This window comes from Dendropsophus ebraccatus, chromosome 9 (assembly GCF_027789765.1).
Source record: "Dendropsophus ebraccatus isolate aDenEbr1 chromosome 9, aDenEbr1.pat, whole genome shotgun sequence".
NCBI lineage: Eukaryota > Metazoa > Chordata > Amphibia > Anura > Hylidae > Dendropsophus > Dendropsophus ebraccatus.
The window spans coordinates 18,388,107-18,411,873 of record NC_091462.1 but is presented as its reverse complement, the minus strand read 5'-3'; the positions used below and the strand labels follow the sequence as shown (position 1 = coordinate 18,411,873).

General features: G+C 45.0%; 1 protein-coding gene across 3 annotated transcripts in view; it reads left to right on the top strand.

Annotated features, from left to right (window-relative positions):
* Positions 1 to 23,767, top strand: part of GTDC1 (glycosyltransferase like domain containing 1) — a 173,766-nt gene that overhangs the window by 32,587 nt on the left and 117,412 nt on the right. For all 3 annotated transcript variants that reach the window (XM_069985076.1, XM_069985077.1, XM_069985078.1), the window contains exons 2-3: positions 4,956 to 5,123; positions 14,042 to 14,215. In XM_069985076.1, coding sequence (XP_069841177.1) covers positions 4,956 to 5,123; positions 14,042 to 14,215 — 342 coding nt within the window. The remainder of the gene's footprint in view (positions 1 to 4,955; positions 5,124 to 14,041; positions 14,216 to 23,767) is intronic.

Sequence of the window (23,767 nt, the reverse complement as noted above, 5' to 3'; positions counted from 1 at the left end):
CATCTGGTTTGAGTCAGATTGCTGCCTGGGCTTTTTTTTCTTTTTCTTTCTTCTTTGGTTGGTTCTTCTATAAACGTGCTGCTCAGAAGTCATTGAAGCTGAAAGGTCCCGAGGAAATGCGAAGCATCCTCTGGCTGATGATCTACAGTGGTGTGATTGTGCGGCGGTACGTAAGGCTCGTGGGCCGACCACATGAAAGCGCACATTTACAGACCAGATGAGCTTAACTTACAAAGTATGCCGGAGCTTCAAAAGCCCCGAGACCACCGATCCCGTGCAAAATAGAAACCTTGTCTTTCTTCTCTTTATTAACAACACTCTTGTCTCCGCTGATAATACGGCAGGATCTTTGTTTGAACCTGGAACGGTTTCCTCCCTCGCCATTCGAGTAATCGTAGTCCTGGAGGTTGTCTGAGAAGGTGAAATAGTCCGTCTGGCTGCTCTTCAAAGGTGAAATGTTAGCGGAGGACTGAAGGCTTTCATTAGCGCGGATGTATAGATTGGGGTTATAAAAAACAAAAAAAAGTTAGAAATCTTTATATATATCAGGGAGGGAGAAGCTTCAGGCCCTCCAGCTGTTGCAAAACTACAATTCCCATCATGCCTGGACAGCCATTGGCTGTCCAGGCATGATGGGGATTGTAGTTTTGCAATAGCCGGAGGGCGGAAGGTTCCCTATCCCTGATATAAGTTATCCAAGGTGGGAAAGCCGGGTGACTAGTTACACAATCACATATCCCCCTCTACACAGGATTACCAGTCAGGAACCGAGAAAGTAGGGTGATGCGGAATAACGTTAAAGTGTCACTGTCTTTTAATTATTTTTTTTTGCAGAAATCAGTAGTCCAGGCGATTTTAAGAAACTTTATAATTGGGTTTATTAGGCAAATAGGCCATTATCTGCATTCAAAAAGACTTTCCCCAGGTCCCCCCCCCCCCCCCTCTCTCATTCACTGCTCATTATTAGGAAATCTCGACTCTTTTACATCAGTCGAGCCCTGTGTAACCTATGGAGAGGGGAGGGGGGAAGAGGGAGATTAGTCGCCAGCAGAGAACAAAGGATTACACAGGGAGAGCTATGTGAAATTCGGTATTCAGAGGTCAGAGAGGTCAGTGCTGACTGTCAGAGGAGATAGCCCGGTGATGTAGCTGTAAATTAACTCTTTGTTGTCCTGTTTTGGTGCCTCATCTCCCTCCACCCCTCCCCTGTCCGTAGAGAACCATGAAGACAGGGGGGAGAGCTTCAAACTGCTTTTTCATGATAAAAATGCATTTTTCGGCTAATAAACCCAATTACAAAGTTTCTTAAAATCACCTGTACTATTGATTTCTGCAAAAAAAAATTAAACGACAGTGACACTTTAGGTATATTCCCATCTCAACTAATCTAGTTATATTTATAGGACTCGACATTAGAAATACTGTAGCGATTTGCTTTTTTAGTCCAGCAGTCGGTTGCTGCAGGTGCCTCGAAAAATTGTATCCAGCTTTTCCAGGCACCCGGAGCAGAGCGGTATGAAGTTTGAGGGAGTCAGCTGAAAAACCGATCGCCGAGCTAATGCATCGCTTTACTACTTCATCCCGTCTCCGCACGGTTAGATGTATTTGCAAATACATGCCTCCCTCTCCTGATGTTCCTCTTTCCCTCTTTCTGTTGGCATGTCGTTATCTAAGTTACCGACCACCACTCTGCTCTAAGACATTGTGACTAGTGTTTAGCGAACAGTACATCAATGTTCTCCGAACCCTCGGCATTTGACTCCCGGTGGCTGAAGAAGTTTGAGGCAGCCCAAGGGAATCCTGGAAACCATGGATACAGCCATAGGTCATAGGCTGTTTGTCCCAACCCCCCCACAAAATTCATCTGTATGTTTTTCTTTACATTATATTACTTAAAATAGCGCCAGTAATAAATGACAACTTGGCCTGCAAAAAACAAGCCCTAAAATGGCTGTGTCATTGTAAAAATTACAATTGTAGTAATGAATGTGTGAATGAAAATGAAAGATCTGAAGGTGTGTGGGGGAAAAAAACAAAAACAAAAAGCAACAGCATCCTGAAGGGCATAATTGGTCATGTCACTCATGATATAACATAATTTTCTTGTATAAACAGCACCACCCCTGTCCTCAGGTTATATATGGTATTACAATTCAGCTCCATTCACTTCAATAGAACTAAGCCGCAAACCCCCACACCCGAACTGAGGAGAAGGGTGGTGCGGTTTCTGAAAGAAAGCAGCTACGTTTTTGTAAGCCTGGATAACCTCTTTAAAGGGGACTAATCTAACCTGCTAATATGTCCCTATTGTGCTCGGGGCGCTAAGGAGGAAGCTATGTTTCTTACCTTCCTCCTCGGCGCCATTCCTGTTCTGTTAGCAGTGTAATCCTCAGTCCAGAGCACTGCCCCACCCTCATTGTGTTTTTATTGATGATCAATGAAGCGGGTTGGCCATATCGGCGCTCTGGGGGCGGGGCAGTGCTTGTAACGGTGCTCCGGACCGAGGATTACACTGCTAACAGCACGGGAACGGCGCAGAAGAAGAAGGTAAAGGACATACTGTCCTCCTCGGTGCCCCAAGCACGATAGGGCGCTATCAGCTCGCTAATTTCATCTAACCTGCTGATAGTTCCCCTTTAAGTATGTACAGACACAAAGGAGGAGATTTATCAAACATGGTGTAAAGTGAAACTGGCTCAGTTGCCCCTAGCAACCAATCAGATTCCACCTTTCATTTCTCACAGACTCTTTGGAAAATGAAAGGTGGAATCTGATTGGTTGCTAGGGGCAACTGAGCCAGTTTCACTTTACACCATGTTTGATAAATCTCCCCTAAAATTCCTTAAAATAAAAGTATATGTTAAGCACTTTCATATTGCTTGTATATACCACCACTACCCAAAAGGTGCGGGGCTACCTTGTAACCACTTCAGGCCTCCTCAGAGTGTTACGGCCTATCCTACCAACATGTCAATGTTTTATAGTAACCCCCCTTTAAGCATAGCTATATATATACATATATATATAATTTTTTTTTCTAATCATTACGTTAATTTATTAAGAAATAGTTTCGTTTAAATTAAGGTCACGGAATTCTTTCTTTCCCTCCTATGTTTCCACATTAAACATAACTTGTATTTAAGATGACCTTAAGGTTTTTCTGCATTTTGCACAATTGTGAACATAAAGCTGTTGGTCTCCTGGAAGGAAACGCTGATACAGAAGCTGTCAGGAGCTATCATTCTCTCCCGTATTTTTCCTCACATTACTTCAGGTCCTTTCTTTGCAGATAAGCCCTGTGGCTTCATAAACCTCACCTTGTTCCAATTGCTTAAATAGTGGCCGGAGGGGAAAAATTAATGTTGATGTCAAACACAATAACAAGTGACATACAGTTTTGCCTTGCATTGCATTAGGGTAAACTTAACTTTCCTCGTCCTTAGCACTAGGTGTTAAATGGAAGTGTTTAATAGTCCCTGAGCCCCACAGATCATCTATTAACAATAGAAATGTTCCATTTGTGGCCTTTGTTATACGACAAAGCTGATTTTATATGATGCGGAGTGGTCGTGGAGGAGCGGGGCTCCATTATTTACGGAGAGGCGGCGTGATCAGTAATACTTTACGTGTAGTGTATTGAATTACATCGGTCCCTGACCCAGGACGCTCGCTGTCTGATTGTTTATGTCCGCCAGTTTCATAGGTAAAGCCGAGAAAAATTGTTCGTATGTCGTTGATTTAGATCTGAATCTAAAATTATCGTAAATCGTTCGCTGCAATTCCACATTCATTCGCTCAAGTTCCGCATTTGTTCACTAATCGTTCAGTGTAATTGCACATTGTCCGTTGTTTTGCCGGGATCAGATGGAGTAAACGATCATAGTAACGATCATAACTAACAACCATCGTTCTGTGTAATATGGTGAACGATTTCAGGTTAACGATAAACAACCTCATTTGCGATAGTTTGTCGTTAGTCGTTAATCGTTAATAGCACCCTTACTCACAGTGGACCTTAGCTCTTTGCCTGTAGCTGTCCTCTCACACTGTGTAGGGGCCTTCCTCTACCTAACCTCACCCTGACCATGGTATACTCGTTGTATAATGACCTCTTTTTTGGAATTGTTTGGCATCTCAGCAGTTCTTTCAGGCTTTGGGTCGGTCATCTCCATCAGCATACAGCTCCTCACCCTCATATCCCTGCATAGTCCTGCAACACCTATGCTTGCCGTTACACTGCATCCCCAGCAGTCCACTCTTTCAGGCCACACGGTCATACTCTCTCTGTCGCACAGCACAGCTTAAAAGGGGTAGTTCACCTAGTGCCTGAGATTTCTAATTTATTTCTATTAAAAAAATATTAAGTCTTCCAGTACTTATCAGCTGCTGTATGTGCTGCTGGAAGTGGTCTATTCTTTCAGTCAGGAGAGCAGGAGAGAGGTTTTCGATGGGTATTTGCTGCTGCTCTGGACAGTTCCTGACATTGACAGAGATGGCAGCAGAGAGCACTGTGTTAGACTGGAAAGAATACACTACTTCCTGCAGGACATACAGCAGCTGTTAAGTCCTGGAAGACTTGAGATTTTTTAAAAGAAGTGAATTACAAATCTCTGGCACTTGCTGGGATTTGAAAGAAAATATTTTGGGGTGAGCTACCCCTTTAAGAACCAGCAGCATTGATGTTTTATGCAAGAATGGTGACTCCCCATATTAGCCCCTGTTACATCTAATAGCAGCATAGTGCATGTGGCCACCATTCCCCAGTACCATGCTGCCTATCTGATGTTGTGAATCTTGACCAGAGCAGTCAGTCACAGCGCAGCTTTTATTTCTTATAGTGTTCTTCAAACATGAGAGCTACGTTGGGATTGGCAGATCTCTATATTTTTTATTATTTTTATAATTTACTTACTCATCTTTCCTTGATCCTCACTTGTTCACTGTCTCACTTTCAGGGTCCTTTTTACCAGCTCGGTGCTGAACCTGGCTGAACTCGTCGCTCTCAGACCCGACCTCAGGAAGCTGAAGAAGATCTTGTATTTCCATGAAAACCAGTTGGTTTACCCTGTACGAAAAAGCCAGGATCGAGATTTCCAGTATGGTTACAACCAGATCCTTTCATGGTAGGTGCATCATCTCGGGAGACACAGTAGGCTGAATCATTAGGGAGGATGGTGTCATTTTATGGCGTGAAGAAATCTGCATGTTATACATAGGATATTAGAGAGAATGTGGATTTAGAGACAAATGTGCATCAGAATACATGTACAGGAGAGATGAGCGAATAAGGAAATATTCGATTCGAATAGCTCTCGATATTTGTATATTAGAACGAATATCGAATCCCATTTTAGTCTATGGGAGAAAAATACTTTGGACCTGGAAATCAATATTCAACCATTAGGAGGTCACCAAGTGCCCAATGACACCTCAGGAAATAATGCCAACACCTCTGGATGCATATGGGACAGCAGGGGAAGCATGTCATGGTACATCTAACACTAGTGATGAGCCAACATCCCAATTTCCGTTTCGGATCACGAACACGAAAAAAAAAAAAGATCATGATCGGTTCATGTTAACTGAACATTCACGAACAAATTATGAACGTAAAGTAGAAGTATACGTTTCGGTCTAGCAGTACGCACTTGCGTACGTATCAGGTCAGGGGCAGTGTAAAATACGTGATAACGAAAATTAACAATAACTACAAATCAGTAGTAGCAAGATAACAGGTATTATCTCACACTCATAGTATACAGCCGTATACCGGATATATAGTTGTTTTTTACAATAATAAAATGAAAAAGCTATTCAACTCCTTTACAGGACGCAGACTGCGCAAATCAGTAGTAGCAAGATAACAGCTATTTTCCCACACTCACAGTATACAGCCGTATACACTATTAGCGGGTGTCTGAACACGCTGCCTGTCTCACAACAGCTTCTAAATCTCTGTTTTTTATACTTTTAGCCCTAACAAGGGCTTTTGTGGCTGCCTTCCTACCTAACTTCACCTAAAAGCTCTCTCTCCCTGGTATACAGTCTGTCCCTCTCTAGCTCCAACCAGCAAGTGACACAAATCTGAAATGACTATTCTTATGTTCAGGAAGTCACATGGTTTAGCCAGCTAATCACAGTTAGAGGTTTTTTTTTTTTTTAAGTCCTGACTATTCCCAGTGCCTGTCCCTCCCCCCTGCATGTTTATTGGCTGGAAAAAAGCGCCAGGGAATGTGGGAGGGCGAATTGAATTTTTACTGCGTTATTGTTTGAATATTTGAACGCAATCGAATAGCACGAATAGCGTACTATTCGATTGAATACTATTCGTACAGCAAGAGTACACAGCAATTTTGTAAGAGATTTCTCAGTGGGGTAAAGTGACCTGTATATTTGTGATAGCGGTTTTGCCAACCCTGGTCTCTGCATGGATGTTTGGCTTGACTGAATAGAGAGAGGAAGCTGCTGCCAGACTCCTGGAAGTGGCTTGTTGCTCCAAGAACAAAAGTATTGAACATCGTAAATCCATCCTGCCTGAACCATTTGGCATCAGGGGGAGTCAGAGGGTCTCCATCGACTGGCCCCGCCAAAGTCAATGGGATCGGCTAGAGATGACCTTTCTTGAGGCTCATTTGGTATAAACTTCCTGATATTTAGTTACTTGTTGTTAACAGAAAATTATTTTACTTGTCACCTCCATCTGTACTGACAGGAGCCAATGTGAACAATTGTATAGATGTTGTGTAAAGCATGGAGGAAAGACTGTGTGATCCTGAGTGTAAAGGTCCCCATACACCATTAATAACTGATGACCGAATGATTGACGGCCATCGGTTATCCTCCCCTTATGCAGGAATGTTGGACACTGCCTAGCATTTCTCTGTTCTCTATGGGTAGGGGACATAAAGCCGCAGCCTTAGAGCTCTGGCTGTGGTTTATCTCTCTCAGAAGAAAGATATTGGGTGGTGATTTTCCATAATTTCCCCAACTTTCATGTTCCCTGACATCATTTGTCGGGATGATTGGGAGAATCCCATACACCTTATACCGATGGCTGAACCCACCACGAGCAGCGACTTAAGTATGAGGTGTATGAGTACCCTTAGAGGTGGCAGACAATCTTATTCTACAGTCACACTCCATCTGTTCCTTACAAGACGTAGGGAAAAGATGGATGAGAATATTGTCAGAGATAGCCCAGTGATGTAGCTGTAAATCAACTCTTTGCTGTCCTGTTTCGGTGCTTCATCTCCCTCCACCCCTCCCCTCTCTGTAGAGAACAATGAAGACAGGGGGGAGAGCTTCAAACTGCTTTTTCATGATAAAAATGCATTTTTTGGCTAATAAACCCAATTGAAAAGTTTCTTAAAATCGCCTGTACTATTGATTTCTGTAAAAAAATTTAGATGACAGTGACACTTTAATTTTAGATGCATTGGTACAGTAAAAAAAAAAAAGTAACTTTAAGACTATAACTGGACTTCTTTTACAGCACAGGTTTTAAACTTGAGGCTCCTCTAGCTGTTGCAAAACTACAATCGCCACCATGCCTTGACAGCCAGAGCTAAAGCTTTGGTTGTCTAGGCATGATGGGAGTTGTAGTTTTACAACAGCTGGAGGGGCCACAAGTTTGACACCTCTCTTTGACACCCCTGGACGTCCGTCTGCTTGACCCGTTTGTATGTTGCTTTTAATGCAAATTGTATTTATAGGCCCCATCAGTTTTGCTATAATTTTTACAATATTACAATAGTAAAGAAAAACAAACAAAATCTATTTATGTATAATTGTAAAAAAACAACAACAAAAACAAAACAAAAAAAAAACACCTCCAAGCCATGTCAGCTCAGTGGCACGCTCCATTCTTTGTGTTTATACCCAGGTAGGTGATAAACCAAATGGATGATAAATCCCAGGCCCCTTTTGTCTGATACCAGGCTGTAAACCTGCACATGCAATTATAGGAGAAAGATAAAAAATGCAAATTGTATACAGGAGGAAAACATTAATGTATTGACTTTTATGTAAATGTCATGTCTGCTGCAGAGAAAACTTGCAACCCTTTACTAACCTTTTATATTTAAAGGCATTATAACCTCAAAGCCGCTCTCCGCTTAATTATTCCTGCAGGGAGATGCATATGCTACACTTAGGTTTAGAGTTTTATTTTTTTTTTCTTCCCTCTGTAGATTCTGTACAAACTAGCCGAGCGCCGTCTGTTTCCCCTTTGCCTCCTTTGCCATTTACCAGCATTGACCCCGACCGTCATAATGTTCAGTGATTAAAACTCCTCTTCTGGGCAAGGCCGGGCATGCAGGTTGAAGTCAATTGGGAAAAGCCGCCAGGGAGGGCACATCCTTCACTGAAGAGTCTAAGGATTGCATTAACCCCCCCCCCCCCTTTCCTTCCAGCTCCACAAAGTAAATGTGTGGCATGGAGGGTCAGTAGTCCCTACTCCATTATGGGGATAGGGCAGGAACAGGGGCTGTGCATATACCATATACCAGCTGTAGCATATAGCTGACATTCTGCTTCAGAGGCTGGGATCAGAGTTTACTCTGTTCCCGGCCATTTACAAGCATTATTTAGGCTTACAAAAACATGCGCCCTTCTTGTCCTCATTTTGGATGTGGGTTTTGCAGCCCAGTTCCATTGAAGTGAATAGGGCTATATTGTAACCAGGCGACAGGGGTGGTGCTGTTTTTGCAACAAAGTAATGTTTGTTTTTTTTCTAATCATGGAGAATCCCTTCAATCCCTCAGATGCAGGGGTCTGTTTTAGTCAAGGTTCATGTGCGGTATTTTCATCCAAATTTTTAGGCAAAACATTGATCAAGATATGTAAGCCTTGATTCCCCCATGCTGGACTTACTGAGAGGCGTGCAACAAATCTAAGGCTGCTGGAAGACGCAGAAATCTGAATTTATAATTTATGTCTACTAACTGGGATAAATAACAGTAAATCAGGCACAGGAGGAGACAATGGCTCCCCATCCACCTATCTGGTTGTTCACCAGTGTACATCATCAAAAAGGTGTTTGGTTTGCGCAAAAATCTGAACCTTTTTGCCAACATACACCAGTTTTTGTAACCCCCCCCCCCCCCCCCCCCACACACACACACACACAAAGGGGGACATTTGCAAAACGTCCGCCCGAGGAATACGTCAGGAAGAAGGACGGGCTTGAGCTTGGGGGGTGTGACAAGGCGGGGGAGGAGGCGTGGTGGAATCAGGTGTAGATTTAGAATCTTTTTACTACATGGTGCACAACATGAACTAGTGCCATGCTGTTTTTGGAACACATCAGCCACGTCTCCTTAATCCCTGTACAACCCATTCAAAGGGGTATTCCACTCAAACATAACTTTTGATATGTTGCTGCCCATGGTGAGAGTAACATTCCACATTCCAACATTCCCTTCCATACTTGTTATTATCTATTAGTCTCCTTCCCCCCCAGTTCTGAGCTGCTGCTTTCTGCTGAAGACACAAAAATCTGTGTGTGAGCTTTTCTCTCTGTCTCCCCCCCCTCCCTTTTGAGACGGCTGATGTAAACAAGTCCCTGACTGGCTGTATCTGCAACATTGTCACTTCTTTGTACTGTTATTCTAAGGTCATGTTGCTAACAAACTCAGTGTCATTTAGCCTCCCTGCCGCGCGTCCGGGAAGTATGCAGAGCGCAGGAGAACACCGGGAACGTGGAGAGGTAAAGTATTAACTGTTTAGACAAGAGCTTCACGGACATCGCTAACAGTGTTCGTGCAGCCCTTGCTAAATGATTATCGGGCCATTTAATAGTCCCAATAAACGAGCGCTGAATCGGCTTGTTATATTGTCATAGATAGTGTACATCTGCTAATGCATGTGCCCTACGTCCAATTTCACAGCTCTTCTAATTATACTCGGTAAAGAACATGTCCCCCCCCCCCCGAATTCTTCTTCATTAAAGCGGGCGGCGTGTATTGTGTCTATCAGTGGACGTACAGTACAGAGAGCGCAGTCGCTTCAGTGAGTAAAAAAGCGAAAATTAGAGGTCAGCTTCCTTTATCTTGTATAATGGAGTGTGAGGAGCCTCTTTGATAAATTTCGGAGCATAAGACGTCTCTCTTGCTCCATTATGGCCAATGAAGCATGTCCGCATCAGTTTAACCGTTATAGCTTCACGCGGAGTTAAATAATGTTCTAGACCTTTAACAGGAGCGCTGCGCCATTTTCACGAGCCGCTAAGCCATCACTCAGCCACACATCTTAATGTTCGCTGTGTTGGAAGTAAAATATGATGGCGTGCACATGTCACACGCACACCCCCTGTTATGTCTGTGGATTGGTCAGTATGTCGATCGCCTTGGTTAACCTTCATTGTGACAGTTATAATAGGCCGCCATAGGGTCTTGATTCTTTTATTCAGTCTGATTATTGGAAGACAGTGTAGATCCAACAGGATAGAGAAGACTAAGGCTGGGTTCACACTGCGTCTTTGCAATCCGTTTTTTTCATCCGGAACGTTCAGGTTCAGAGAAGTTGTTGAACCCAGTTTTCTCAAGCCCGCTCAACACTACATATAACCCCTAACAGAGGTTGTCATGCAGCTTTTCATAAGCGCTGAACTAGCAATAAAGGGTTACATGAGCATGCGCAGAGGCCTAACTAGAAATAGCTGGGCCCCATAGCAAATGTTTATCACCCTCCCCCCCCCCCCCCCCCCCCCCCATGACTGACGATGTCCATGCAGCCCTTACTGCCCGGTTATCATGCTGTCTAATAGGCCCAGTAAACGAGTGACGATCTAGCAGACCGACGCTCAGTTACTAAAATGATCGGGCCGTGTAATAGTACCCTGAGCAGTCAAATGGAATCAAAGCTGCATAACTGCAAGCACTTGTCCAGAGCACTTACAGTTAAAGGGGCATTTGCAGATCCCAGGAGGCCTGCTCGCCCACCTGGTGCTGCAAATGATGATGGCTCATTGTATTGCTGGAGCAGGCCATGGGGCCCCCTGATGTAGTGGGCCCCAAAGCAGCCGTTATGGCTGCTACAGTGGTAGTTACGCCCCTAAGCATGTGGATGCATCATCGTACAGTAGGGCAGATTTACCAAGTGGGTGTCTGACAAAGCTGAGTGACCAAACCCTTGTGTGAGCTGTAATAGCAGCCATAATGTAGTTAAAGGGAGTCTGTGTGCCAGATGAGAACGTTGTCACAAAGATCAGTTGTCTTCTGGCAACATGCTTATGTATTGTCAAGTTGGATGCATCCCTAGGGGAGTACTGGAAAACATGGAGACAGCCTTAGGGCGGCATCCAACTTCTCCAGACGTTGGAAATCAAATCCAAAGCGTTCAGGTTCAGAGAAGTTGACGATCGTAGACAGTTTCCTCAAGTCCTCTCAACACTAGATATATGTATTAGACGACCCGAGACCACCTTTTTGATGATCAACACTACTTCCTTCACAAGGCTTGATCAGTTATGTAGTCCTTTCCTGCAATCAGTTGTCAGGGACATGTGTGTCCGTAAATTTTTTTGGTAGATCAGAACAGCCAAAGAGCTTGTAGATCAGCGCTTATTTACCAAGCTGTCAAGGCTTAGGAGTGGTTATTAGGGGCGCTCTGGCAGTGTCCCTGATGAATGGCCGGGCCAGTCACTAGGGGAGCGCCGACTGCATGCGTAGTAGTAAGCACCTCAGCCGGGGCTGTGCTTCTCCCCAGCCAGGCATCTCAGCTGTGTCTAGCAGATGCAGCTGCCAGTAAGCTTTGGTGTTAATTGGAGGTCGGAGTCCCAGGCCCCAATCAGTTCTGGGGCTGGGACTTCACCTCCCGTATAAACCTGCCCAGTCCTCTCCCTCTTTGCCTGCGATAGAGCCTCATACCTGAGTTTACCCTTGACTTAGCACCTGTTCCTGATTTATTTCTGGTTCCCCGACTTTTTGGCTTTTGACTGTTTGACTACCCCCTTGGATTTTGTTCGTCTACCACACTGACTGCTAGTTGCCGACCCAGACCTCTGACCACGTGTTTCTGTGTTCGTTTGTCTTGTCTTTGTTCAGTGTCGCACCTGCATAGGTTAGGGCCTGTCAACCAGTTGTCCGCTGCTGCCTAGGGCAGACAAAGCAATAAGGCAGGGACAGCAGGGCAGGTGTCAGCGCCAGGGCATCACCTCTCCAGTGTCGTCCAGTCCTGACACAATCCTTTCAAGGCGTCACTACAGTATCCTGCCAGAATCCCCTTTTTGTCGCCATTGTTTGTCGGCCACATGTCCCCTATTACATGTGCAGCTGATCAAAGTTGGTTTATAAGCTGAGCAAGAAGAAGCGATCAGCTGGCAATCAGGCCTTTACTCTTTCATCGTCTGTTTGTAAACTCTATGGATGTTAATCCAAGCCTCCGACTTGTGTCCCAACTTTACCCAAATGTATAAATCTGATCTAAACACCTTGACAGCAGGTGACAGGGACTCGTAGCTCTCTGTGAATTTAATTTCAGGGGAAAATGCCTCTGAGAGCAAATGTGACCCTGGTTGAGGAGCTTGTTGTCATACTTATGCAATCGCTAGATGCATTTCCTCATTGTGTCTTGGCTCGTGCCTTCCTTGGGGATAGGATGAGTGGTCTTATGCTATAAATATTGCATTATAGAGTCCTCATGTCTTCCATCTTATATTATTTAGTGCGACAAGCACCCGACAGTGGAGGAGAGTGAAAAGAGCGTCAGCCCTCATTGTAATGTTCTACTTTACCGGCAGATGAAAGGCCGAACCCGCTGCTGTGCACTTGTCTTGTTTTTGGATTAAAAGGGAAATATACACCTTTTTATAAGCACATCTTCATCTTTATACTTTAAAGGTGTTCTCGAGTGGAAGAGTGGACAAGACTGCCAACATGGGGTCTCAAGAGCCTTGTCAATGATTAACGGCAAGTGTTCATATTCTCTACAGCACCATCACAGGAACAAGGAAGCATTACACAGTTTTTAATGAAATCAGTGACTTTTCCATGAAACTGAGCGATTATCGGCCGATTACTTGGCCGATTATCAACTGCTTAGGCAAATAATTGTAATAATAAGTGTAATAATGTGTGCAACCTTGGTCTGCTCAGCGGCACAACGCATAACAGGAGCGGCGGCATCAGACTGCTGCTGACTTCAATGGGCCACCAGAAGAATCCCAGGATCGTTGGGACAGCCCCACCCGCTGAGGGGGAATTAAGCGCTGAACTAACAGGTCGGCGCTCACTTCCCCCAGAACATCGGGATGTGTAATATGGCCTTAATATTCATATATAAGGTAAACCTAAGGGCCTTCTTTAGGTCCCAATTGCCATGGTATTCCATGGTAAAAACAAACTTGCCTTGCAAGGAACTGTTGAGGTGCCATTCCCTCGGTTTAAAGTTTAATGTGTGGTTCTCCGCACCATTCACAAGCTTGGATGCTGCACATATGGGGGGAGATTTATCAAACATGCTGTAAATTAAAACTGGCTCAGTTGCCCCTAGCAACCAATCAGATTCCACCTTTCATTCCTCAAAGACTCTTTGGAAAATGAAAGGTGGAATCTGGTTGCTAGGGGCAACTGAGCCAGTTTCATTTCACACCATGTTTGATAAATCTCCACCATGATATATACCTGTATAAAACGTGTGTCTTCCTTCTGCTCTAAAATCTCTACATTTTATCAGTGGACAGTGTCAGCTAGGCGGGGCTTTATTACAGTTGCCCCCCCCCCCATCTGGGAGATGGGCCCCAACTGCTGTGAAGCCCCGCCTAGTTGACACTGTCTACCAATGAAGTGAGGTAAGAGTAAGGGGGGGGTGACAGTATCCCTTTAAGCAATGAGATCCTTTGGCCGCCATAAAGCATGTCTTCTGATTAAATGGTCAGGTTCTGATCCCGGCTGTTGCAGCGCACTGGCAGCAGTACTATATGTCTCCTGTGCTCACACCTTCTCTGCATTGTGGGAAATATGTTGAACCAAAAAACTTAAAATATCTGACCACAACCTGCACCAAATAAAATTTCTGATCTGTGTATTTTCTGTCCTTCCAGCTTAGTTGCAGACGTTGTGGTGTTTAACTCTGCCTTCAACATGGAGTCATTCCTTACTTCTATCAACAAGTTCCTGAAGTTGATTCCTGATCACCGGCCTAAGAATCTACAGCAGATCATCAGGCCTAAATGCCGGGTCATTCATTTCCCTATTGAATTCCCTGATGTCAACCGGTAGGTACCCACTCCCCTGTTGTGTTTGTTACCTTACTTATTATAAGCGGTTCCTCTACATAATGGGGGAGATTTATCAAACATGTAAAGTGAAACTGGCTCAGTTGCCCCTAGCAACCAATCAGATTCCACCTTTCATTTTCCTAAGAGTCTGTGAGTAATGAAAGGTGGAATCTGATTGGTTGCTAGGGGCAACTGAGACAGTTTCACATTACACCATGTTTGATAACTCTCCCCCAGTATTCCTATAATAATCTCTAGTCACTTTTCAAGCAGTCCAGATTTATTTTTATTTTCCCCCATGTCACGCGCACTCACCACCACTGGTACTACAGCGCCATCTGTCTCATTACAGCTCAGCTGCATCCATGTGTTTCTTTACTGTAGTCATGTGATCACCAGTCTGACCCACAGAAAATCACTGTGTATAATGTGTCTGAGTAAATGGTCTGTCCTGGTGAGCTCACTTCCTGTAAAGTACAGGATGCCAATCATCACCCAGATCTGTATGCTGCTGCCATCTCTGTTGGGTTAGAGGAAAAAAATGCATGTTTGCATTGCATTTGTTTTTGCCACAGTTTTCAAGAAATTGCTGCAAAATTGTACCAGGATTGCACACCTGTTTTGGAAAATTGATGGAAAACACAGTAAAAGTGCAATAAAATGTTATAAAAACAATGCCTAAAGGCATAAAATGTTCATAAAACACCTTACTACGTACGGCTTCATATCTGTAAGCTTTAAATGAGAAAATGCATCATTAAAGCTCCCAATGTGAACTGACCCCGACCCATTTATCAGTCTTAAGCATCAACAATGTCATTTATCAGCAATGATGGGACTCCATCCCTTCTCTCTGTAAAGCCAGAGGCACCATGGGAAATGTGGGTGGCACTAGGAAACCATTTTGGTGTGCCAATAGAAACCAGTATGTCTGAAACCCTATGCCAACCACATCAGCTAAGACCGCTAAACACAAGGCATCTACAATAACATGTACATTATTTTGTAATGATAGCCTGTGCTGCACTATAGGGTTTGGCTGAAAATAAGACCTAGCTTTATTTTATAGGCTTGAAATATTAGCCCTACTCCAATAATAAATCCTAGTTACAGTCAGCTGACCACATCCCTGACACTGGGTGCTGAGCATCAGCCAATCAGAGCCAGTCTTGTTATGCTCCGCCCCCTCCTGCTCAGCATAAGCTGCAGGAGAGGTAAGAACATACTCAGTAGGGGACATTGAATATGGGGGGGGGGGGGGTGGAGGGTACATGGGCAACTGGGGGGGGCAGGTATACAGTATGGGGACTACCTGCAGAGGGGGATGTATACAGTATGGGGGAATATGGGAGGATAACTGCAGAAGGGGGGTGTATACAGTATGGAGCAAGAACTAAAGAGGGGGAGGGAGGTATACAGTATGGGGACTACCTGCAGAGGGGGGAGAGAGAGCGGTATAAAGTGCGGGGCTAACTGCAGAGGGAGGATGTATATACTATGGGGGAGGACTACAGAGACTGGGGGGATGTATATAGTATGGAGGCCTAACTACAGGGGAACTTAGAGTATAGGAGCCTAATAACGGGGGGACATACAGTATGGTGGCTATCTACCATATAGAGTGGGACCACAGTGTAGGTGTTTCTCCGGAAATAAGACCTGCCCCGAAAAAAAGGCCTAGCCCTTTTATCAGAGAAAAAAAAATAAAAGACTCTGTCTTATTTTTGGAGAAACGCGATATATATGCAAAATAGAGCAGCCTCTAGAATTTAACACCCCTCCCCCCTATAATTTTGCAGAATTGCCATTCACGACGATAGTAAAGCTTAATAACAACCTCTCCAGAGCGATAATACTAGATCTTTTTTACTATAACTTGAATACTTTTTGTTTTTTTCTTTACTCTATAGAGAACGGCTGTTTAGCACCACTTGTTGCAAATTAAGGTTTTGCTCGATAAAAGACCCAAACGCAGATTTTTGTCAAACGCGTCCGCCTACTTTAACATCGCGTTCTCTTCTCCTTCCTCCTAAAAGAAATACTGGCGTAGCCCGTGAGTTCATTTTCATTTCCGAATTGCACGGCTCCCCTGAAACTAGCTGAGTGGAAATGGAGAAGAAAAAGGTTAAGGATTGCTGTGGCCAAACCGAGATTTCTAAAGCAAGCTCTTAGCCCAGAGTGTTTTTGAGTTATTTTCAAATGGTAATTTGCTTTATCCAAACCAAACGCATATAGTGTAAGTAAGTGATTATTTGCATGACTGACAATCATTCCCTGCCTGCAGTCTTTTTAAAATGCATAATTTTGCAGAGATGCAAAATAAAATACAAAAAAAAATCTTAAGGCTAAAAGAACTTAGGTGATTTATTTTGTGCTAAGTCTGACCTCTATTTCGGCTCTGTCCTTTAACCCATCGCTTTCGCAGTTTACAATATTTGAAGTGCATTGAGTTGCATTGGTCATTGCTTCACGGGAATCTAGGTGACAACCAGTGTGTTACCAAGAAATGGAGACGTCTAGATACAGTGCGGGACTTTGCAGATAAAGGTAACTCAGGGACTTAGCGTGACTGAGGAGCTCGGCAGTCTTCTGACATCAGCCAAGTTGACATCCAGCCCGTCAGATACTTGACAGTTTTACGAGCAACACGTTAGTCAGCAGATCCTGGTGAAACCACTGTTGTATATAGGTTTGGGTTAGTACAAAGAGTTCATCGAGCACCCTGACCCTACATTTACAGCAGAAAAAATGTGGGGGAGATGTACAAATTTTATCTGTATACTAGAGAGGGGAAAAAAAAGAATGAAATCCATGCACAGATTGACCTGTGGTGTGAGATTTGTCTTTGGAAATATAGTGGGTTCTCTTCGCCGATTCCAGAGAGGAAGTACACATCTATAATAATTCACGCATACATTGGGGTGGCCATTAAGATGCATTGTTGTCGTCCGCACATCTCCCGTTCTGCAGGTTTTAGGGTGGGTTTACACTACGGAACCCGAGCGGAGAATTTCCGTCGAATTCAGTAGCTCGTACCTGTTTACGGATGTGCGCCTCTCTGCTCGTGCCATAGACACCGTTCTATGCACGGGCCGATTCCGCCCAAAGAATTGACTTGTCAATTCTTTCGGCAGATAGCGGAATTGGGCCGCCCATAGAACGGTGTCTATGGAGCCAGCTGAAAGGCGCACGGCCGTGAACAGATACGAGCTACGGAATCCGCCGGAAATTCTCTGCTCGGCTTCTGTAGTGTGAACCCACCCTTATGGTAGATTTTCTGCTGTGAATTTTTAGCAGAAATGATGTGGAAAGTCCTGTTAGCTACTGTATGTAGCATGTCACCGATTGTGTACTGTGCGTTGTTCCTTGTAAAAGGAGCAGTGGCAGCAGACCACCGTTCTCTCCTATGGGCCACCCATAGATCTAAAGATCGTCAGAGCAGCCTCTCCCCAAGCTTCTCACGACTCCCCGTTCTTCCTTGCTCTATGTCTGTGCATGTAATAGCACCAACAGTGTGCGGGGAACGATGAGGAATCAAGAGCTGACTTGACAGGTCGGTGCTCGCTTCCTCCCCAATTTTGGCCTGTGTAATAAGGCCTTTAGCTTTACATATTAATGAGACCTTATTGAGATGATTTTGAACCTGAGCGTGTGCCATTTGATTACCAATGGCTGAAGAAGTTGGATTTAGCCCTAAGGCTGCCTGGGAAAACATGGATACAGCCATAGACCATAGGCTGTATCCATGCTTGTCAGGACTCCACAGGACTAAATCCAACCACTTCTGCCACTGGTAGTCAACCGCCACCCGCTCATCTCTAGTTAAAATAAGTGTAAAGCCTACAGAACAGTCTGAGCTGGGAATTGCTTAGTTGGCTTGGCCTTGAAGTCAGGCTTATCTCTAGTAGACATGAGCAGCGATTATATCGTATTTTTCTCGTTATCCAAAAGTTGTTGAATTGTTGGAGATATGTAAAAGTGCACGGTCTTGTGCTCTCCCACTACTGTTAGGTATAAATATAGGGGGTCGGCTAAAAGACTGACTACATAACATTTGTCTTCTCCAAATCTAACCTGCTGATATGTCCCTATTGCACAAGAGACGCCAAGGAGGAAGGTATGTCTCTTGCATTCATCCTCGGTGCCGTTCCGGTGCAGGTAGTCGTGTTAGACAGCACTGCCCACCCCCATAGCATTGATTCACTCCCAGCCAGCCTGCCCCTTTCTAATGACAATGAACGGAGTGGGCTGGCAGTGCTCCTAATGGGTGCTCCTGTCTCACACAACTAACTGCACCGGAATGGCGCCGGGGCGTCTCTTGTGCAATAGGGATATATCAGCAGGTTAGATTTGTCTAACCTCTGATAGCCCCCCTTTAAACTGCAAATTAACTTAGCTGTATATTTTTTTCCCCTGTATATTCATATACTACCTGAGTGCCCACCTTTCTGATCCCAAGGGATGTGGGTGCGACGGTAGAGCAGTTGCAGGGTGATCAGATTCCCTCCAGCTGCTCTGAACTCTTCATGGCTTTCCTGCTCTCGAAGACATCTAAGAAGCAACACATGAACCTTGAGCAGGGAGACCAATGCATCGCGATGCCAAGATAAAACAAGTCCGACAATGAAAATGCCTTTGTTGATATGGCAACAAAAGTTTTCCTGTGTTTACGGCGCTCCAACTGGCGTGCTACTCGGTATAAATGTCTGTAAATTGCTCAGCATCAAACTCCTCATCCGAATCTGCTCTAGAATATGATATCGCTGCAGACGCTCGGCGGCTAGTTGCAGAATTATTGTGAATATTTAATGGCTGCAGAAAATTGTTCTTGTTACTGATCTGTTATTTTACACTTTTGCATTTTTTAGAAGCCTGAGAACAATACAACCACAATACAGCGCTGAGCAGCGTTTAATCCGTCCCCGAGTAATGGAAAACCCATGTTCAAATAAAAAAAAAAAAAGAAGAAGCGGAGGACTGGGATTTCTGTGTTTTTATTTTTCGACAAATACTATCATGGAGATAACATGCTAAGCGCTCTCCCTGGCAGTCGTGTGTCAGACTCTAAACAAAATCCCGCTACGAGATGAAGAACTAGGTCGTGTCATCTAAAGGCCTGCTAAGCTTAGGTGACAACTTCTGCCGAAAAACATTACAGCCCATAGACTAACAGCGAAGTGCGTGAAGTTATTCAGAAGTTGTAGTTAAAGTGAATCAGTCAGGTGTCCTATATGAGAACAACTTAGAATAGAGAGAGACAAAATGCTTAATTTGGGGACATACAGTTTACTTTTCTTGCAGTATTTTCATGATAAATGAAATATTTAATAGCTTCCAGAATGCAAAGTCCAGCTTCCCCTGCCTACTAACAGAGCCTGTAAGTCTTGCTCCCCCTGCACACACACAGATAGAGCCGCTGAATCCTACTTTGTCTGCCCACTTACAGAGAGCCTGTGAATCCTATCTCCTCCTCCCACTCACACAGCCTGCGAGTTCTACTAACTCTTTCCATTTAGAGAGCCTGTAAGTCCTACTTCCTCTGCCCACTTAGAGAAAGCCTGTGAGTCCTAGTTCCTCCCCCCACTTAAAGGAGACCTGTCACCCCCGTGCAGGGATGACACCCGTCCGACCCCCCGGTGGATCACCACATACTTACCCCTTCCTCGAAGTTCTGGTCCTGGACCCGCTTTCGCCGCCGAGATATCACTTTCGGAAGCCGTGCGTGCGCTCACCAGAGAGAAGTCCGAAGCTCATAGAGAATGACTGCTCCAGTCATTCTCTATGGGCATCGGACTCCTCTCTGGTGAGCGTGCACATGGCTTCTGACGGCGATATCTTGGCGGGAGCGGGTCCAGCATCGGGACTTCGAGGAAAGGGTAAGTATATGGTGCTCCACCTGGGGGTTGGGCGGGCATCACCCCAGCACGGGGGATGACAGGTTTCCTTTAAAGAGAGTCTTTGAGTCCTACTTCCTCCAACCATTAAGAGAGAGTCTGTGAACCCTACTTTCTTCTTCCACCCACACAGCCCCTAAGTCCTACTTCCTCCTCCCACTCACGCAGCCCCTAAGTCCTACTTCCTCCTCCCACTCACACAGCCCCTGAGTCCTTCTTCCTCCTCCCACTCACACAGCCCCTGAGTCCTACTTCCTCCTCCCACTCACACAGCCCCTAAGTCCTACTTCCTCCTCCCACTCACACAGCCCCTGAGTCCTACTTCCTCCTCCCACTCACACAGCCTGTGAGTCCTACTTTCCCTTGCCACATAGAGACCCTGTTTGCCCTACTTTCTATGCCTATTTTCAAATAAAGCCAATGAGTCCTACTTACTCAACCCACGTAGTCACAAAAGTGTACATCCCTTAGCTCACTATCTCCTCCTTTATGACATACTGCCTTCAGATAAGAGACTTGAAAGACCCATTTTAAAGGGTTCCTAAAAAGATATGTATAAATTACTGTATGTAGGATGGGAGGACTCACCCAGTTCCAGCAGCACATCTCTGCAACTAGCCTCATCTCCTGATGATTGTATCTGGTTGGTATGGGGCAGACTTATCAATGTGCACTTCAGACGTATGCTACGGCGAGACAAAGAGGAGGCATGGACTCCTGTGTCTAATTTTTCCCAGCATAATCCGGAAACAAGGTCAATTTTAAGAAGGAGAGGACTCAATGGCAACCTTAATGTACTAAGAAAGGAAGAATCTTGATCATCAGACAATGATCTAGAGACTTGGGCGGGTTTAAATAGAAGTCCATGAAGAGCTTATTGTGGGCCTATTGGGAAACTATCTGTCAGACTCGGTAGGCAGAAATGGTACGAGACAGTGAGCCCTGAAGCTAGACCCACCTTCTGACCCTACCTGCTTGCCGCAACGACCCTAAACGGTCGCGGACAACCACGGTGCCAGTCCCTATACTGATATAAGTGTAAACATGAAACAAAGACAGACAAACGAACACAATAGAGCGAAGTCAACAAGCCAAGTCAGTAACACACGGGCAGTGAGGTACAAAATCGAAAGACAAGCGGGAAGTCAGTAACAAGCAGAAGGTCAGAAAACGCAGCAGCAACAGAGGAAGGATAGGGCAGGGAAGGCAGAACCAGGATCAGGGGAGCTGGGACTAGAACAATCTAATAGCCAGCACATGAATCTGATACTGGCTATACTTTATACTGGATCAGGAGTCCAGACCAGCCTCTCATTGGTCCGGCCTCCTGAATCCAAAGTCTGTGCAGCTGAGACACTGCAGGCTGAATGGCAGAGCGATCTGCCCCTCAGCCTGAGTGTGACCGCACTCAGCTGTGAGAGCTGGGCGGAGGCCGGCCGTGACACGGAGCCGCGGCGTCCCAGGTTGTCAGGGACGCCGTCGGGTCTCCGTGACGTCACGCGGCTCCGGCGGCTGATGCGGCGCTGAGTCCTAGCGCCGTCAGACGGGGCTGAGGCCGAGGAGGACGCCGCTGGATCCACGGCAGGTGAGTTGCTTACATTACCCCCTCCCTTCTGAGGGGCCTCAGGACCCTTAGTAACAGGACCAGGTCTAGAAGGGTTGTGCAAATGATATTGCCGAATGAGACGTGGTGCATGCATATCCCTACTTGCCACCCAAGTGCGCTCCTCTGGGCCAAATCCTCTCCAATGAACCAGATACTGTAAAGAATTCTGAACTCGGCGAGAATCCAGAATCCTCTCCACCTCATATTCAAGTTCACCCTGAATAATCAAAGGAGCAGGGGGAGCAGATGGTAACACGGGATTAACATATTTTTTCAACAGAGACTTATGGAAGACATCGTGAATTTTTAGACTCTTAGGCAATAGTAACTTAAACGAAACTGGGTTGACGACCTTTACTATGGCATAAGGACCAATGTATTTAGGAGAAAGTTTACCAGATGGTGTTTTCAATCTCAAGTTTCTAGTAGAAAGCCATACCTTGTCACCTACCCCGTACTCAGGGCCAGATATGCGTCTTTTGTCTGATTGTTTCTTACAATTTTCTTGGGCTTTAACCAGGTTCTGAAGAGCCTGGGCCCAAACTGTGCACAGTTTTCTGTAGATTTTTTCGGCGGATGGATTAATGGACTCGGCCGCATGTACAGAAGAACAACGAGGATTAAACCCAAAATTACAAAAAAATGGTGACATTTTGAGAGACTGACTTTCACGATTATTTAGGGCAAACTCTGCCAAAGGTAAGTATTCTCTCCATTTCTCCTGTGACCCTGCAACAAAACATCTCAAGAACTGCTCCAGTGACTGGTTAACCCTTTCCGTCTGACCATTGGACTGCGGATGGAAAGCTGAAGAAAAGGACAAGGATATGCCCAGGCGACCACAAAACTCTCTCCAGAATTTAGACACAAATTGTACTCCCCTGTCAGAAACAATATTCTCTGGTACACCATGTAAACGTAAGATATGATTAATAAAAAGAGAAGCCAAGGTACGAGCATTAGGAAGCTTGCTGAGAGGAATTAAATGGCACATCTTAGAGAACCTATCAACCACCACCCAAATCACAGTTTTACCCTTAGAGGGGGGTAAATCAGTTATGAAGTCCATTGAGATGTGGGTCCAAGGTCTAGCAGGTACCGGTAGGGGTTGGAGAAGTCCCTCGGGTAATCTGCGAGGAACCTTGGACCTGGCGCAAATCTCACAAGCCTCTACAAACAGCTTAGTATCTCTGACCCAAGATGGCCACCAATAATGGCGAGATAACAAATACTTAGTACCAGCAATACCTGGATGACCTGCCAAAACTGAACAATGTGTTTCTTCCAGAACTCTCAAACGAAGATTTGGGGGAACAAATAGTTTGTTCTCCGGGGTATTTCTAGGCGCCATAGATTGAGACTGGACAACTTGGGCAGCCAGATCAGGCTGCAGTATAGCCACCACCACCCCCGGAGACAAGATGGTTTCAGACTCCTTTATGGGGACTTCATTGACGTTGAAACTACGAGATAAAGCATCTGCCCTTACATTTTTGGAACCCGGTCTGAAGGTGATTTCAAAGTTAAACCGTGTGAAAAAGAGTGCCCATCTGGCCTGTCGTGGAGTAAGACGCTTGGCTTTATCTAAATAAACAAGGTTTTTGTGGTCGGTTAAAACCTTAATTTTGTGTTTAGCCCCCTCTAGAAAGTGCCTCCATTCATCGAATGCCCACTTAATGGCAAGGAGTTCCCTATTGCCTATATCATAGTTGCATTCCGCTTTGGAGAACTTTCTAGAGAAATAGGCTATGGGTCGGAGATTTGTGAGTGTTTCAGGACCCTGTGAAAGAACAGCCCCCACCCCTACCTCTGAGGCATCCACCTCGACAATAAAAGGTTGTTCAAAGTCAGGTTGAATCAACACCGGAGCTACAGAAAAACATCTTTTAAGTTTGTCAAATGCCAGAATGGCCTCAGGAGTCCAGTTATCTACATCAGCTCCCTTTCTGGTAAGATCTGTTAAGGGCTTAGCAATCACTGAGAACCCCTTAATAAATTTTCTGTAATAGTTAGCGAATCCCAAAAATCTCTGTAAAGCTTTAAGATTCC